We start from the raw sequence: 19321 nt of genomic DNA on the forward strand, positions 1-19321 counted from the left end.
CTTTCAGTGGCAACTCATTGCAAAATAGTAAGGTCAGTGGTTAGTACAGAGGAAGTAGCACTAAAATTAAATTATCTGCAATAAAGAGGAATCCAGATAAACTAATCTGTAATTCATTAAATAATCCTCCAGCATTTTTTTTAAATTTTCTTTCAAACAGTGCAGAAGTAAATGCAGTACTCATCACACACACACCTCCAGTCAGAAACACTTCCTCCACAAGTCACTAATCTGTATGAGCAAATTAATGTGATAGCTCTTCCCAAGTTTGATTTGAGAAGTTTTTATACATTTTATACAAAACTTTAAAGCTAGAAGAAGTAGCCTCAAACAGTTGAATAGGAACTGAACTGGGCATGCATGCACAACTTTTTCAGATGGGATTTCCCTACTCAAGCAATGTTTGAGTGCTAAAATCACAAGACCAAAGCTACTGGTCTGGTATCAACTAAGGCTCATTCTAAATATCAGGGAGCTTGACTGAAGTCTTTATTTGCTTCTAACAGAGAAACCAGTTTTCTTTTTGTAAGACTCCCCAAATTTAAGTGTAAGCCTCGAGCCAGAAAAGCATACACTTGGGCTTAAAGTTAGGCTTTTGTGCATATTTAAAAGAAAAACAAAACAAAAAACCCCACAGTAACAAACACTATATCCCTAGCTGACAAAAATGTATGGTTTCCTAGAATTACCATATATATACATACATCCTTAATCAACTTTTACAATTTAAGGCTACAACTACAACTATTTAGAGTAAAGCAAAGAACACCAGAGATAAATACAATGCCTTAGAAAGCTTGAATATAAACAAAAACTAAATCAAGAATTACTTTCAGTCTTATTCATGTATTATCCAGAAAAAATAGTAAGGAAAAGTAAAAGAAAGCTTCTGGAACAGTGTGGATGTGCAGTCTCAAGTATTCTTTCAATGTATTTTCATTGGGGTTCATCAGAAAAACTCTCCTCTCTGTTACTACTGCAAAACTTTTAGAGAAGTTACGTGATTTCCACTGGAGTAAGAACACATGCAGAACAAATTCCCAAATCAGCATTACATTCTGAACAAATCACCTGCTTGGATACTGCCTTGTTTTCAAGTAAAACTTATCAAGAGTATTTTCTAAATTGTCCCTGTGCTGGAATAAAGTTTAGAATTCTAGTTTTTAAGTCAGACTGAGTTCTGCCAATAGAAAGGATATTTATTGAATACACAGTTCCAGTTCACCAATGATCTGAGCACAGGCAAATGGTGTAGGTACACAGGATGCTGCCCTAACACAGAGAATGTAATTTCTGAGGTTAATTTGAAATCACGTATTTATGACCTATACTTAAAATTCCAGGAAACTATGCCAAAGATTTGTGTAAGTGAAAAACTGCTGAAAATAACTAATCAGACATTCTATATCAGACCTTTTAATGTGATTATCTAAAGAGCTTCCAAGTATGTCTTAAGAAACAGGACAAGTGTAGCAGTGAAGCTTCCTTGCACTGAGATTTCGTAAGATTTTCTTTAAGGAGCCTCACCAAGTAGTCAATGTACTGCACACTGTGCTCTTGCTTCCTCATTCCCAGCCCCACTCCCATTGTGCTGACAAAACTGTTTGTATTACCATGAAAAAAATTACATGAAGAAACTGAACTGCATGTTCCCCTGGGGGAAAAAAAAAAAAGGTTATTTTTCATCCAGACAAGGTTGTATGGCTCTAGACATACAAAAAACTGTGCCTCTGCAACTGAAGTGGTAACAAAGGACTAAGGGCTGCTTACAGCACTCTCAGTCACTCTGTTCTTTTTCCTTTGAAGATACTCGGTATACCAAGTAGTCATTGTGGAGGCTTAACATCTATATATATACACACACTACCTCTCATTAAATGGTTTAAACAAGTCTTTAGGATAAGTTCCACATAGCCCTTCTCAACTGAAAATACTCTGAGCCCCACAGCAGGAAAGGCAAGGAGAAAAAAATCTTCCAACACTCTTCTTACTGCAGAACAGTATCTTCAATGAAGGGAAAACAAAACATCAAAAAGTTTACAACATTACACTTGAAGCATACCAGAGAGTAATACCCACAGACCCAAAGAACAGCCCTGGTGCCTATCATATGACCAACAGTTTATCAGACAGCTTAACCCACACAGGAGAAAGTCAAATGAACTCTCCTCTTACAACACCTTTAAACATTTCCAAAACTTGTCCAAGGTTTCAAGCAGATCCTCCCAGAAGGTAACATAGGTTTTACCAGTGGTTTAGAGCACGGATCACAAGTATGACAGACACGTTAGTGTTGCTGTATTTACAATGCAGCATGCACAACAAAACATCTATGTAATAACTCGCATTATCCCTTTTCTCAATTTAATACTTTTTATTGAGTATATTTTCACTTATTAAAAAATGTTGATTCATAGCACTCAAAATATTGCACGCATAGCATGTCTTGCACATAGAGCTATAGAATGGGTTTTTGAAAAACTTTTTTTAACAGCCCAATCAGTGTTTATTTGAATCCTGAAGACAAAATGTGTCATTTCATGACAGTGACAAAGCTGAATAAGCATTCTCCTGGAGTAACAAGGAGGTAATGTAATAAAGTAAAATTAAACAGTTGAATTTTTCTCACTGGATTAAAACTGAGAAACGAAGTTGGTTTTTTTCCTGATAGCCTACATGGTGTAGTAAAACAACAAAATATAATTTAACTAAAAGTTAATTCTGTACTCTGCTCTCATGAGATCCCACTTGGAGCACCATGCTAAGCTCTGGGGCCCCCAACATGAGAAGGACATGGCACTGTGGGAACAAGTTCAGAGGAGGGACAAGAAGATGATCAGAGGGCTGGAGCACCTCTCCTGTGAAGACAGCTGAGAGAATTGGGGTTGTTCATCCTGGAGAAGAGGCTCCAGGGAGACCATTAAGCATCTTCCAGAGCTGGAGAAGGACTTTTTACAGGAGCAGGTACTGACAGGACAAGGGGCAATGGTTTCAAATGGAAAAATGGCAGGTTTAGTTTTCAGTATTAGAAATTATTAAGTGAGGAGGTGGTGAAAGTAGAACAGGTTGGCCAGAGAAGCTGCGGCTGCCCCGCCCCTGGAGTGTTCAAGGCCACAGTGAACAACCTGGTCTAGTGGAAGTTGCCCCTGCCTATGCAAGGGGGGGAGAACTAGATGATCTTTAAAGTCCCTTCCAACCCAAATTATTCTATGACAATTCAATATTTTTTCAACATTATTGCATGAGCATTTGCAAAAGTCAAGAAACAACACATTAGTACATTTTCAAATACTCAGATGAGTTTGCTATTAAGAGCAAAAACTAGATCAACAGAAGTTTAATCATTACATCAATATTTACTTAATTAGAAAAGGGATAGTGCATCTCTAACACTTATGTAGCCTTGAATAAATACAAACCCTGATAAAAAGAAAGCAGCATGCCAGATATCTCTGAAGACAGCGCCAATACTGCAAGAGGTGCTTGTACCGTAGCTCTGCACTGTTCCCTCCTGTGTGTTATCTGTGGTACTAGAGCCATCTCCTTCCCTATGTACTTCCAAATGTGCTGCTTTCCTTAATTTCCTTCATCAGAAGAGATTAAAATGGGAAGGTAGTTTTGTAAGTGCAATCTGCTAGTTCTATAATGTGTTCAGCAGTTTAAGCATGCAAAAACAAGCAAGATTTCAAAGTATTTTGCTAAAGCTTTGTCATATCTATTTAATAAACTCATTAATGAAAAACATGATACATTCATTATATACTTAAACACAACACACATTTTATTTCATCATCAGAAGCTTAGACCTACAAAAGTCACTGCTGCAGTGTTTCCAATTTTAATGGGACAATTCACTGCAGCAAACCACAGTCAGTGGAGTGCTTGAATTAAATCCTACATTTCCAAGAGTATCTCTTTTCACATACAATTGCCACAGATTATTAGCCAGATTTATAAAACTAAACTTGAAGTAATATAAACACTGTCACTCCACCACTCTTCAGATAACTGGTTTTGAGACAAAATGTCAGATTTGATGCATTAAAATTCAAATAAAACTATGCTTAAATTAGTCAATGCATAAAAGTTAAAGAGCACCAATTAAGCACAATTTTGAAGTTTCAAATGAAAACAGAGGACCAATTTCTCATCTCTAGCAATGCACAGACTGTAAACCCCTACATTTTTTTTCATGCATATTCTCTATAGTAGTTTAACAATCCTCAATGAAAATACTAAACACAGGCTATATAAATCTTTAACTAAAGCACTTTAACACAGACTATACCTTCTTCTTTTACCCCCTGTGCTGGGAGGTGGCTTAGGAGTTCGTGTTGAAACAATCTGACAGTGCACAGTCCCAAGCAGCAACATGAGCCATATTGGCCCAATGACTTCAGTCAGAGGTATATTATGTGGGCTTTGGGCTGTATAGAATAGCACTACAGCAGCAACTGAAAAAGAAGGGAAATGAAGTTGAGTTTAATGTCTGAAATGGCCAACTCAGATGGCTTTTGTCAAAAACAAACCAGTCAAATGCAGACCTTTACCTGCATTTTAAGCCAAGTCATGTAATTCTGAGAGAACAAAATTACTATTTTGCTGAAAAACAGCAGCAATTAGGGTCTAAACAGCTGACTACTTTCTTAGTACCCATCTTTTCTTTCACACTTGTGATGTCACAGGTATTGCTCAAAAAATGGCTGAATGAAATAATTTGGAAAGTTTTATCTGTCATGAAACCACTTCAAATATGGTGAAACATCAGTAGGAGACAAAACCAAAAAGTAAATATCATCCTTAAAGCAGCCCAAATAAATTTAATTCTGTATCGTGTGTTACAACAAAGCACAATCCAGTGAGTTTGACGAGACTTGAGACTAGAAATTCCTTACACAGCAGAATGCATTTCAACTCCATGTCCCAGCCAAGGGACAGAATTGCCCACATGGAAGGGCAGGCTTGCATAAGTACAACCCTATAAATGTTCTATATATACTTCTGTGCATCTTTTTTAGCAGTGAAGAAAGATCAAAAGACAAACCATGTAAACTATGGGGTAGCTACTTCAACTATGAAGTGACCAGGGCTTCAACTAGCACTTGTGGTTGGAAAAAGGGCCAGCTTCCAATTCCATGGCCAACTGTTAGTTTAGTAACCCTATAGCCACTTTTCATATACAGCCAACAGCCAGGCTCCTGCACCCAAAGCCCAAACACTCAGCAACACCTTTACAGGCTCCAGGTCAACCTGAACGCATCCAGCAAGCATGAAGCAGGAGGAAAAGGCAACCCCTCTCCTCTCTGCTTACTCTGTCCTTGCTCTGCCTTGAAGAGCTGTGATGCATAACTCAGCTGAGAGAAACTAACAAGACAAAAAAAAAAAAAACAACAACAAAACAAAACAAACAAACAAAAAAACCCACAGAAACTCCAAGAAACAATTCAGAAACAGAACTGGGAAATAATTCTCTGCGCCTAACATCCACACATCCCATGACAACTTGGTTTTGTTTGTGTACTGCTGAGAAGTGAAAGTCCCGTAATTTGGACCTATTTCTAGCACAAAATACAAGTTCAACAGCTGTCACCAGTTCTCTACTGAAATTGACTGAAAAAAATGCAGCCACATACAAAGTGTGCCACATTCAAACACCTAAAATAAATCCCATGAAGGAACTACTAACACAGAAGATAACCTGGATGTGATGTTCTCCACTTAAAAGAGGTTTGATCTGTTTTTCATTAAGTAATCTTTAGCAAGGTAACCAGTATTAGCAACATGATGAACATACAAAACAATGGAATTATTTTTGATTGTGGAAAAACTATTTCTAATTTCTCCTCTTTTTCCTAACTTAAAGAACAAAAGTTTTGCATGGCAATATCCTTTATTACTATAAGTGAACTACATTTCTGCTGCATAACGTTGCTCAAAGACCACATGCATCAATGAGAAATTCAACTTATTAAAATTCAATAAAATAGGTACAGATAGCAAAAGATGTTATCTCTTTCTAAATGAGCTTATCTGAGTTCCTCACACATACACTTAACTCCATGAGGTATAAAATGTAAAGAAGGAGCTGATTTTAGCTCCTATCATACAATTTGGATAAACACATACTCCCATGTGAAATGTTTTTCAGGAGTAGGCCTACATGAAATAATTTTAAAATTCACTACTCTACTTAAAAAACATTCAGTAAAGCAGAGATGTCTAGAAGAAACATCTTCCAGAAGACAAAAATCTGCAGATTGCAGATTCCTACCACAATGTTTCACACAGATTTAGAAAAATATTACCAATCTGATCTTTATTAAGTATGATACGAGGGAAATACAATAATTGATTTCTGCAGAGCGTGACAATACTAGTCTAGATCAGGTTATGCAATAATTGCTCCTACCAACAGCTAGGCAGAATTGCTTGGAACAGGATTTCTTACAGCACTTTTAATTATTTCTTTATGTATTTCAGTATTTTGACCTGCGCTTTTCTAAAATACAGTGGCTTATTTTGTAAAACAGACACAAATAAAATAGTATCACATTGAGCAAAAAGCTGCCTCAGGGAAAGCAACCTTACACTTCAAAGTCCTACAAGCATTTATTTTTAAAGCATTTAAAGTTCGGAAATATTTTTAATACCAAATTTAAAAATGCATACATATATATTTATATATCTCACCACCACAATAAACAACCATTACATCACTATTAAAGTTTCTTGCTTTATACTTAAGAAATACACAACAAGTAAGTTTGCAGTTCATTTTCACCTTAGAATATGAAAACATTTTAAGTTAAAAATGAGGTATTACTATATACTAGATAGATAAGGAAGCAGAAGAAAAAAGTTTTACTGCTATCTTAAGTCACTGGCCTGTTCCATGACCTTGAGCATAAAACACTTCTCTGTAGTTCTCTTATCACACATTGTGCTAATCACTTTACGCTAAAGGAAACCAGTGTAAATAAAACCTGGAGTTTAAATCTACAGCCAAGGAAAATGTTTTTTCTGTAGATTTACATAAATGCTAGCAAGTACCCTGGTGAAGCAAATCAATTTTAAAGCAGTAATTCCAAGCAATACAATTCATAAATCTATAGAAAATACTTTAGTTAAATTATTTAATTATGAACACATACAAATGAAATAAAGTCAGACCATTTTACAACAATGTCAGTGAGAATCTGTCATCATGACAGAAAATCCAAACTTCAATACAAAATCCAGATTCAGGGCAGAAATATGGCCACTGGAATTTGAGGTGGTTTATTTTTAATCTTCCATCATGGATTCTTGACATTTTGGTGCTGCCTTACCAATCCTGTACAAAATTAACAACTGAGCATACTTTCTGAGCAAAATATAAGCAAAACTTTTATTTAAGTGCTTGGGGGGGTTGTTTTAAATAGTTCCCAATAACTAAATATCTCCATTTAATTTCACTTACATTTTTAAGTATTTTAATTTATTTCAAAAACTACCAAAAAATCTGCAGCTAATTCTGCACAGTTTTTATATCAAGTATTTCAAATAGTTGCATTATAGTGTAATATGGAATACTATTCATTATTTCCTGCTATTTTTTAAGTCACAGAAATACTTTGTCACATTACAGATCACGTGGATTAGGGAAATGATGCATTCCATCCACAGCTTAGTAAAAGAGACCCTAAGAAATCTGAGAGGAAAAAGGCTAGCTATAAGAAAGCTCTGTAATTAATGTCCTAAAAACTTGCACTCTGAATCACTGCTTTTCTACTTGCAGGGTCTTACAAACGCACCACAAATTAAGTGTGAATATATATTTTTTTAAATTAATTTACAAATAGGAACTTAAAAAATTACTGCAATGGTGTTTCTCAAATTAAGACACCCATGAACATGGTAACAAACCAACCACAACTTATGTATTTTACTACCTATATTACTATAAAAAAGATTTAAATTCTTAACACTATAGGATCTCTTACCATAGCACAGACAAATCAGCAATCTTTCTCAGAAATGGGGATAAGAAAAAATTTTCATAGAAGGCCACATGAGTATTTGTCAGTACTGCAGGTCTTGGGGCACTGGCATGGTGAGATTAATTTTATACTTGCTAATAACATCACCACACAAGAGGCACTGCCTTTTTTTTTTTTAACTCCATATATTGTTCCAATTAAAACTTCCAAATGATACAATGATTCACAACTGAGACGACAGATGGTGAATTTGAAAAAGTAATATTGCATGTTAATTGGATTTCAGTGGAAAATTCATTAGTCATTTAGCTTCTCAGGGTACTTATATTGCTCCCAACTTTCATTAACCTTCTGTTCCATATCTGTTGTACAAACTTCTGAAACACTTAATTCTTTTGGTGACTTTCATACTGATAGATACTGACTCACTCCATTACATTCTTCCCTTTCTAATTTTCCTCTTATATATCACATATATTTAAGAGACTCACAAAGTCAGATTGCTAGAACTCAATATTCCAAAAGATGTGAACTGACTCCTGTTTGTTAACAGCTGTCCTGAAAACCTGAATTATATTCAGATATGACAAACTAACGTGTCAAATGCTGAAGAAAGCCTGTGAGGAGAGTGTTAGATTTTTCATTACACAACCTTTATACATGTAAAAGAAATGTTAACCAAGAGACATATGCTTGGGACTGTGTCATTCCAATATTTTATGAAAATTCTGGAATAGACCTTAGCAGCATGAAGTAAACCAAGCAGCCCACTGCATCTTCCAATGGTTAAAATAAGGCATTCAGTTGAAGCTGATGCTGTAAACCAACTCTACCTTGGAGAAGGTAAAGAACAAGCAGCCAGAAAAAAATGACCCTTGATGTCACTTGGAGCCACCACCTGTAGAAGAATGGAAAGAAAACAACTCTCACGATTCCTTTGCGGGTCAAAGATGTCCAAGGACTTTCAGGTTTTGCTTTAGCAAAAGCAGATCCTTCAAAAAAAAAAGAGAAAAAAAATTTAATTCATTTCATCATTATGGCTAATAGAAACCAAAGTTGTTCAATAGCAGAGTAGTTAAGACAGTGAAATGGTGGAAGTGCAAGATTTATTCAAATAATTGTGTTTAATAACTGCTCCTTTAAATAATTATCTCCTCAATCCAAATATGCCATAAATTGTTGAGGCCCTCTTGACTGCCATTATCAGGAACTTCTACAAATACCTGTAATTTCAGAATGTTTGAATAACAAAACATTGCCATGTCAAAATTATTCTAACATGAATTATTAAAAATTGTTCTGTTTCATAGAGGTATCAGAAACTTTATAAGAAAATCTCATGAAAATTCTACATGCCTGTGGCAGGCACAGCAGAGTCCTTTCCCAACACAGAAAAGGGATCTAAAATACCAACATCTGTAAATTGCACCAGTCATGTCATTGAGGAAAATTGAATGAGGTTGGGAAGCACTGAAGTGAATCTGTCCAGCTGAGGACTAGCCCCAGGAGCAGGGAAGCCACCCAAAGAATAATTTATCTTTGTGTCTCCTTCTATACCATTTTTTATCTCTCTCATTCAAATGTCCTTTCTCTCCCATATCTCTCAATTTCTTTTTCTTCCCAGCCAGAAAACTGTGTAAAATTTACTTAATGGGGATATGACTTAAATTATGCAAAGTTATTGACTGAAAGGCTAACTTCTGCATGCTGCTACACCATCCCCATCTCATTTACAAGCAGCACTGGCACTAGTGAGCTCTGTGCTACACAGGTAAAACACTGCCAGCTCTGAAACTACTTTAATGCCAACTTAGACATCCGTGCAATCATTTACATGCTATTCTTGTACATCACTGCACTGAAAAGGTCTAACACTGTTTCTTAGTTTCTTGTAAGTTCAAATGTTATTTGATTTTGTTTCTTTCTCTCAATTCCCCTTTTAAAAAATTAAACTGTTAGGTGATGTGAGAACAGCGATCTGTACAACCACAGAGCAGATCAAAGAGAAAATGGGAGGAAGCAGCCCAAATAATACTTCACAGGGTCCTTCCAGGGCTCTCCTCACAGACCCATCCCTGGAACCATCAGCCCAGCTCAGGCTCATCTCCATGAGGCCAGAGCAGGAGAGAGGGAGAAAAGCAGTGGGAATCCAAACCATGGCATGAACACCATGACCAGGTGTGAACCCTCGCCAGGCACTGCTGGGAGCAGCTCTCCAAGTCATCTTCCAGAGGAAAAGGGACGCTGCCTGAGGGATGGGACTCACTGTAGGATGCCAAGGAAAAGGAGCTCAGATGGCACAGCACTTGTAGGGCACTTAGGGAAGAATCCAGGGGTGGGGGAAAGAAAGGGTTTGGGTAATTTAGGGAGGAACAAGTGCTGTGAAGTTGAGATGTAAGGGGGTAAAAAGGACTGGTCACACAAACAGCCACTGCCCAGAGCGCTGCTGGTCTGGCCATGCCACAGGGCTGCTCAGCACAGACTGGACTCACTTCTGCCTGAACTCCCTGGGCTCTCCAGGGCCAGGGGCCATCTGCTCGTGTCCAAGGACACTGACACAGGGCTGAGACATGGGGCTCAGTGCCAGCACTGGCCGTCAACGCCAGAGCAGGGGGGAACTGTGTGGCCGTGGCATGGCCGTGGTGCCGGCAGCCCCAGCAAGCGCGGCACAGCCAGCCAGCCTGGCATGGCCGGAGCTCCCATCAGGAGGCGAGGCTCCAGGGACAGAGGGGGCGAGCCTCCAGGGACAATGGGGGTGAGGCCTCAGGGACAATGGGGGTGAGGCTCCAGGGACAGAGGGGTTGAGGTCCCAGGGACACGGGGGGCGAGCAGGCCTCTGGAGGCCCAGGCCAGCTGTGAGGGTGCCCTACGTGCACTACCTGGCTTCCTGCAGTGGATGCAGGAGATTGTGCTGGCTGCTGGGCCTATGGATAAAAACACTAAATAATGTTTCCGTAGCCTTTCCAAGGCAAAAGGGAAATTACATACAGATAAGAATAAATTAAGACTAAATAAAGATTTTTCTAATAGTCTCATATCATCTGACCTTCTGTTGCCATGTTGTTATTTAAAACAGGCAAGAAACAATCAAGGCCTATATGTTTTTACCCTCCAGAAACTTCAACATAACATTCCCTCCATCAGAAGACTTAAAAGAAGTCTAAATGCATGGCAGTAGGAGACTTTTAAACAAGACAATGCACAAGTTTCTTTCTTTTTTTTTTTCAAAATCCAGATCTATACAACAAAATTTAAATTAAATTATTAACATTTCAATTTAATCTTAATATCATTATTTAACAATGTTTTCTATCCATATGCTTTAGGGAAGAGTTATGTAGGGTTGGCTGTGTTTTGTTTCATTTGGGATTATTTTAAACCTACTAATTCACTTTTGTTATCAGACATAGGATGGCTGTTATTTTAATACTGACAAATTCAGCTTTTTCCAGCTCAGAATTTACCTCTTACAAGATCAACATCTATGAGGTCTGGTTTCACATGTCCTGTTTTCTTTGGTTTGTTTCTCAAACCCTGCAATAGATAAATACTATCAAAATAATTTCATGCAGATGACAGACATTACAAAAGACAAAAATATCTATGTGGTCAGTAATTGTATTTAACCTATACTGCTACTGAAAACTCAGACAAACATGACAACTTCATAGATTTAAAGCACTATAAATTAAGCATTCCAAATAAAAATGCACTATGGATGCTTTTTACACACTTTACAATCTATATAAAACCCAACCAATTACTGACCCACCAGGCTATTTTTCAAACAGGCACTGAGCACTCACGGCTTTGCATTATGCAGACAATGTATGCACACACTTGCAAGAATTAGTAATACATGTCTATTAGCTTTTCAGAATTTTTGCAACAAATTACATTCTTGAATCTCTTTTCTCCTTAGATGTCCAACTCAACTTCACAAAACGCTTACACTGCAACTCCTTAATTCCAAACCCAGATACCAAATCACATTGCAATGCAGGAGACACTAATCAACAAGCTCTCAGAAATCCAAATTCTAGGAAAGTATTGAATTTTTCCTCAGTTCTGAATATAGATTAGCCAATTAAAGGAAGGGGAAAATCCCACACAACAGGAATGCAGCAAGAAGAAAAGCAAGCTTATTTTTTTCTTTTAGAAGCAAGCAGCATCTTCCATCACAGAAGACCCAAACCCGCTGGCAAAGCTTTCGAGTTTAATGCTACAATGTGATGCTGTACTCTCAAGTCTCAGAGACAGCTGTGAGTTTATTCTGCTCTCCTTAGCTTAAATTCTTGGTCACAACAGACAGTAAGGAAATCACAGCATACAAGTCATACAGAGTAAAATAAAATGTTTCAAAAAAATATTTAGGATATCAGTGAAATTATTACGAAAACCATTTAACTGTTCTCATCCAAAAAGATTTAAATTGGTGAACTGTACATTTCTACCATTGCTAAGGCTTATCCATGTGCAAAACCACCACTAAAACAGAAACATTAGGTATAAATGAAATCATATAAATAAAATTATTGTCAATGAGAAACAGATCAGTGAAATCTGGTAGTGTTAATCTTTGTCAGAATAATATCAAGGAAAATGTTCAACTGAATGCAGATCAAAATATTTCTTACATCTCAATTAAACTGGATTTCTTTTTCACGTAGAAATAAAGATAAGATAAAAAAATCAAACTGAAACAAGCTAGATGTGTAGTCATTACCTAATGTGTCTATTAGAAAAATGAGTTTACTTGAAACAAAAAAAAAATTAATATACAACTGAATCATGAACAGGACAAAATGTGCTCTGAGGATGACAAATAGAGACAACCAGTTGTATTTTTAATGCAAGCACTACAAAGACCTTATAATGCAAGTTTTTTACAGAACTGCAGTCCTAAAACTGCAGTAATTTTATGTGGAATGAGAAAAGAAGCCCATAATTAGAATTGGAAATTATCAAAATTCTAGAATCAGCTACAGATTCTTGTGAATCTTGCCTAAGTGAGCCACTCCATTTCATAAAGAAAACTGAAGCTTAAAAAGAAAATGCTGAGTGGTATAGTCATTTTCAAATGTATTAGTGCTTATGGACCACAAGATCTCTCTTGAAAGTCTAAATAAAGATGTGCCTCTTGAAAGAAATAATCTCCTAGAAATACATGCTCAAACTTAGGAAAAATTTGCCATTGTGGCTCAAATTATGTTTTCATTTAAAGAAAGAATTCTGAAAAAACAAGGTCAAGAGTACAACCTGATGTGACCTTCAGGGGAAAAGGAATGGTGACTCATTCTTTAAAAATTCCATTGGTCAAACAGTACTTTCAGCATCCATGGATTTCACTGAGTTGGCTCCTGAACTGTTTGCCACACAGTAGAAGCATTCAATTTATTCAGATGAAATTTCTATGCTTTCTTAATACATCACAAATCTCTAACTTACATGGAAAACAGCAGTTTCAGACTGGGGTTATTTAAAAAAAAATATTCAGTGTTTTATAATGCTCAGACCCCTCCATAGTTCATATAATTTCTATTCAGCACCAAACACTTTTCAGGTAAGCATTAGCAAAAGAAGGTTTAAATAAGAATACTTAAGAATTATTGTTATTACTGTAAAAATTCTTTTACACAAATTTTAAAATTAATCTTAATAGATCCTATTACAGTTATAACTAAATTATAAATGTGTAGTAAGAGAAATGAATTTTCTATTACAATACATGAAGTTTTCAGATTTTTAGTGACATTAATTTATAAATCATTACAAAATTATTCCTAAATTTATAATGTCAAAGCACTGTAAGAGCTTTGAGATTAAAGCACTAATGTGCAATACCTGATCTTAGGCATGTGCCTTGGTGTTACCCGAACTGCACTTCATTCAGTCAACCCAAACTCAGGCACCACCAGTAAGTTTTTAGTTATGGACTCCTGAGCCAAACAAGATGCTGTTTGCAGTCAGCATTTTTTTGCAGTATTTGCAGTAACTATTTGAGTAACATGCTATTACACAGCAGTTAATTAATGAACTCCTCTCGTAGCTGTGACGGGCTTTCATGGCCACGGGAAGGACCCTTCAGGCAGCCCCAGGCTCAGCTGTGCTGCTGAAATACCATGGGGTGCAACTTAATGTGTGTATCTCTGTACAAAAACTTTCTAGCTCAGGTCAGGAACAGTTCCCACAGAAGGCAAGCAAGGCACCCAGCACAGTTTTGTTTAAGTACTGTGGAGTGAAAAAACCCATCCCCGAGGAAACTGAAGCAATGTACATTTTACTGATGTTAACTAATAGCAACACCTTGAAACTCATGCAGAAATAGCACAATAATTCCATGCAGTGTTGGAGGAGAAAAAAAAAAAACATTAATTGCAAGAAAATATTGACTAAATTAACACCATGGGTATTTCATATACAATCCATAGAACTAGTACCTATAGGAGGGATTCCTTTATCTCCAAAGCGATTTAGCAATGTGGCAGACACTGATGGTACTGTTAGTTAAACCAAAATGCACAGAACACTGTTAAACTGCTTGTTCAGAGAAACAAAGCCTGAGGTACTTACCAGTCTAATAAACTGTACAAAACAATGACAGCATCATAAAGGAGGGAAAGTAAACTGCAGGTATAAGGTAACTAACTGAAAGCAAAGAGAGCTCAGATAACTGACATTAGAATTCATCACAAAGAAAAGTGAAAGACAGAGGTATTAACACAAGTAAGCCCTGTCTTAAGATAAATTAAAAGAAAAAAAGTACTGAGATACAGAAAGATACATCACACTAAATGGTGCAAAGTTATTAATTATGTAAAATAAATAGAGCATAGTACAGTAGTTACATTTGGTTACACTCCATAAGTCTAGTTTTTCTTTATCAGTATTAAATACCACCACATACAATGTAGATTACTTCAGCATACAGAACCACAAAAAAAAAAAAGCTGCATTATTACCTTTATTTCTCTTTGCTCTACTGATTTTTCCCATATTTGTTGATCATATGCTCCAATCTAAAAAGAAAAAAAATATATCTACATTAGGATTTAAAAGATATTGATCAAACAAAATCAAATCAACCTTCAACAAGAGAAGCATGAAGCCAGCATGTTATTTCCTTGGGGAGTTTACAAAGAAATTTTTCTTCTCCATTCCCTCTTGGCTGGACAGGATCAAGCTAATCTGTAACTGAACTGAGGGGAGAGCTGAGCCTCACACAGCCCCAGCCTCATCCCAGGACTCGAGCACTGGGAAGACCACACTCCCTCCCAGCCCAGATCAAGACTGCAGCCTCCATATGAGAGAGAGCAGAACTATGGCAGCTACACTAAGATAACTTCAAAAGAAATATGCACATCTAGTTGAACCCATACCCTTAATTTATTTTTTTAAACCATCTATAATTCCCATTCCACTCCACTCACTTTTAAAGCCAGATGGTCTTAGCTTTATCTCTTAACAGTGCACAGCAACCAGATATATGGTCAGGCTGGTAATCAACCAGCTTATAGCCCAGGGGGAAGCCAATGCCTATCAAGAAACAGCACTTTTCCCCATTGACTGTCAGATATTTACAGGAAGGGCAACCTGAAACTTCAGAATTTAAGATGGTGACAAGAACAAGTCAATATAGGAGACAACATATTCAAGTCTTGTAAGAAATTATCAAAGACCATCAGATTGCTTTGAACTCTACACAAAGAGTATTTCTAGGTAATAATCAGTAATAATGTATTTTACTATGGCAATTTTAAAGCCTTGCCATCCCAGCTGTTCTACCTAGACACATAAATCTTGTGTATCTGGGCACTGATTCACATCACACACTCTGAGCAGTTAAGTGTAAGATCACTTTAATGTCATAAGAGAGAGACAGATGCAGCTCCTGAGACTCAAAGTTCCTTTTCCAGCCTGCAGAGGTGACAAGCAGCTCAGTCAGACACCTGACAGAGAGGAGAGAGGAACAACTCCCATCACCTGTGCAAACCTGCACAAATTCAATCTTACTGCAAGAGTGTGACTCCTCCTTCCAGCTCACAACTGCAGCAGACATAAGAGACCCAAGCACAAGTGCACACACCTTGTACCAGAAAACATTAGCATTTCAGCCTTCAGCATTAATTTAGATGTTATAAAAGAAAGAAAGACAAAGTCATTCTTTAATTAAAAAGGATCTTTTAGCCAAGGATCCAACAAAAAATACTCAGGGAAACGAACACACACCTATATAAACAAAATAATCTAAAGGCATCTTCTGTGCCTCTAAACCTGACCAATTAGTGGAAAAAATAAACATAAAAAATCTAATTTAGAGTAGTAAATTCCAAAGCATATCTAAGATTGAAAGTAAGAACAGCAAGCTGAATTACTCTTTCCCAAATTTAAATAATATTTCCCATTCATAAGAGATAAACAATTTCTATAGTTTGCTACTTTAAAACTTTTCAGAAGAAGCAATCTACTGGCCTTTTGTAAAGTAAATACTTTACAGCTTGCATTTGGAAAAAAAAAGAAACTGTGGAAAATAACTAGGGAGTCAGGCATAGTAGTGGGCAGAATTAAGCACTTACGACAATTAAAGTAATTAAACCAAAGGAAGTTTAACAGCTAACTCCACCTGGATAACAGCCAGCAATTAAAAAGTCAATATATTGAATAACCACTCCACCCAGGCATTTATAGCTAATTGTTCTGGCTTTTCCTCTAAATACATTTCAAATGAAATTTCAGGCCTTTCTGGATTTCATTAAATTTGCTAAGAAGAGCCCTGAGTAAAATTTTTGTGTTGCATAACATTGTGCCCTCCCCTCCTCACTTCCAAAAAAATTTCTTTCTACAAGGACAGAAGGGGGATGCAAGTCTGTGTCCCTCTCTGTTACGCAACAACCTAATGAGGAAGGAAGCCTTTATGCCAATAAAGCTGCAAAGCAAACTCCATTCATAATTCCATTCATAGCTGAAACTAGTATAGAGTTGAAAGTCATTAAAACAGTGTTGTTCTTTTAGACAAATACCTGACCATTTGTTAAAGGAATTCTAGGAAACAGACCCCAGAAGATACCTGACACAAGGAAGTCGACTGATTTAAAATCTTCATTATATTTTCCTACAAATATTTCTTTTCCCTCTTTAGGCAGCACCTTCAATCTCCACAAATAAGACAAGAAGCGAGGATTCTGCCATTCACTTTTAACACTGCCCTATAAAGAAATTAGTCCATCAGGATGTAAAATAAGAGATCCAGAACTACTTTAAAGGACAGGGTCCTTTACAACTGTTTTACTGGAGAACTGGACTGGATCTGTCCAACCACCCCTGATCAACTTTAGTTATCGCCATCTGAGCACAGGACTGTTCAGCAAGGCATGCTGTGGGAACTGAAAGGAGTGGAAGAGAGAATTACAGACAGCAAGTAACATGACAGTTTCTCACATGGTTTTTGTTGTTGTTTGGGGTTTCTTTTTTAATCTAGTTCCTATCACCTCTTTGTGTTTTAACAAAGTTTAAGCAGGTATGTGTGCGACTCAACACATCAAATTCCAACCTGATACTCAACCTCCCTTCTCACCATCTGCATAAGCATCCCTCTAAACTTCTCTTCCAAATGTATCAGATGAAAATACATTAAAACAAAGGCAACATTAAAAAGTAAAATACTGGATACTGGCACACTTCATTTCCCACATTAAACAAAAATAGGAAGAACTAGTGTTACTCAAACAAAGCAAGTAAAAACCACAGGCATTAATTTTTTTTTCTCTTCCTTACGTCAGAAAAGCAGATTTAGAGTTTGTGAAATGTGTCCTGTGGAATTCATTGTAAGGGACATTTTTATTTACAACAAACTAAATTATAACATATAATGATTACCAGAGATGCTAGACATGTGTATGAATTAAAATCAACACAATTTGTGAATGAATTGAAGAAGGTAAGTTAATACTAGCAAACCTTCCTAGTTTTAAATTATTGAGTGCACCAGCGAATTTCAGCTTCAAAGAGTTTGGATTTACAAGTATTTGCATTTGAATTCTGTTTTATGTTAAATCTGATGTAAATCTAAAACAAATATAGGCTCTTGGCTATTCATGTATTTCCTTACAACTGTACATACCTGCAGGACATGGAAAAGAAGCCTAGCACCTAGTCTAGCACCAAAGAAATTCAGCTCTAAAGGCAAGTAAAGGGAAGGAATAACCTTCCAGAGATAAGATCAGGTTGGAACCTGTATAATTTAAATATACACAAAACTTGATCAAAGCAAGGTCTCCCTCAATAAGCAGCTGTCCCAGGGCTCCTCCCAAGCCAGGCTTCAGGCTCCCTTGGCTATTCTGCCAACAGGAATGCCCTGAGCAACTCCAGCACCCATTTACTCACACCCACTGTGCCTGGAGCCTTATCCCTCACAGCTGCAAATTCTGCACCAGCCTTGGGAGAAAATTTAAAGTACAAAACACAGGAGTCAAAAAAAGGTCCCATTTTTAAGTACACAACTGTAAGAAATGCTTCTAAAATCTCTTCAAGACTTAGCACAAGACTCACAAGACTCTGTAACAGCTCATCACTGATACTTTCAATCCATCAGTCTACCCTACAACTGGCAATAAACTTCTCTTAAAGCAAACTGTAAAACACAATATCCCAATTTTATATTGACTTCACACAGAAATTGATTCTAATTTAATTTATGAAACACCTAATCCAAACTTGTATTCTATAGCATTTGTTTTTATTTGTTAAAACTTGGCAGAAAATAAATTAACAAAAAGTTAGAAAACAAGCCTATTGTCTCATTTTGAAATGTAAATTTCATCACCAAACATCAACACAACCTTGTTATAGGAAACTTGTCAGTAATATGCTACAGATATTAAAATTGTGGTATAACCTACCTGTAGCTGAAGTAGCTAAAGTAGTAGATGTTATTTTATACGCAGTTTAAATCATGCATCCCAGACCTCCTCAATGCCAAGATTTTATCCAGTCTATCTAACTCAGCTACCTCTAAAATTCTGAAGATCCCACAACTCAATAAATACCAAGTAAAGAAGATAAGAGGGATTCTGTTCATTTATGCATTTGCAGAATTAGCAACCATTCTTCAAGCAACTATAAAAATTTTCAGAAAATAAGGAATTAAACGCAACTGAAAACTGCAGCCACTCTTTCACAATAGAGAAGCAGGTGTTTAACATCCTAAATTAACAGGTTATAATAAACTTTTAAATAGGTTTTCTTGAAAAAAAATTTCCTCACAAGTAATCATTTAAAAAAAATCTAACTTGTATGTGACTTGGCATGGGTAATTACAATTACACATTTGGTAAACTCAATAA

At 36.6% G+C, this 19321-nt stretch overlaps 1 protein-coding gene across 2 annotated transcripts in view; it reads right to left on the reverse strand.

The window, feature by feature from the left end:
- PHTF2 (putative homeodomain transcription factor 2) overlaps positions 1-19321 on the reverse strand; it is a 60437-nt gene that overhangs the window by 20267 nt on the left and 20849 nt on the right. Inside the window, exons 3-8 of one of the 2 annotated variants that reach the window (XM_041405292.1) lie at positions 14942-14998; positions 14553-14564; positions 11444-11513; positions 8813-8971; positions 4289-4454; positions 3420-3584 (exon numbers count right to left, since the gene is read on the reverse strand). In XM_041405292.1, the coding sequence (XP_041261226.1) occupies positions 3420-3584; positions 4289-4454; positions 8813-8971; positions 11444-11513; positions 14553-14564; positions 14942-14998 (629 nt within the window). The remainder of the gene's footprint in view (positions 1-3419; positions 3585-4288; positions 4455-8812; positions 8972-11443; positions 11514-14552; positions 14565-14941; positions 14999-19321) is intronic. The other variant, XM_041405293.1, reaches the window with a different exon arrangement.

The sequence above is a fragment of the Onychostruthus taczanowskii genome, unplaced genomic scaffold (genome assembly GCF_017590055.1).
Source record: "Onychostruthus taczanowskii isolate IOZ18803 unplaced genomic scaffold, ASM1759005v1 scaffold23, whole genome shotgun sequence".
Classification (NCBI taxonomy): Eukaryota; Metazoa; Chordata; class Aves; order Passeriformes; family Passeridae; genus Onychostruthus; species Onychostruthus taczanowskii.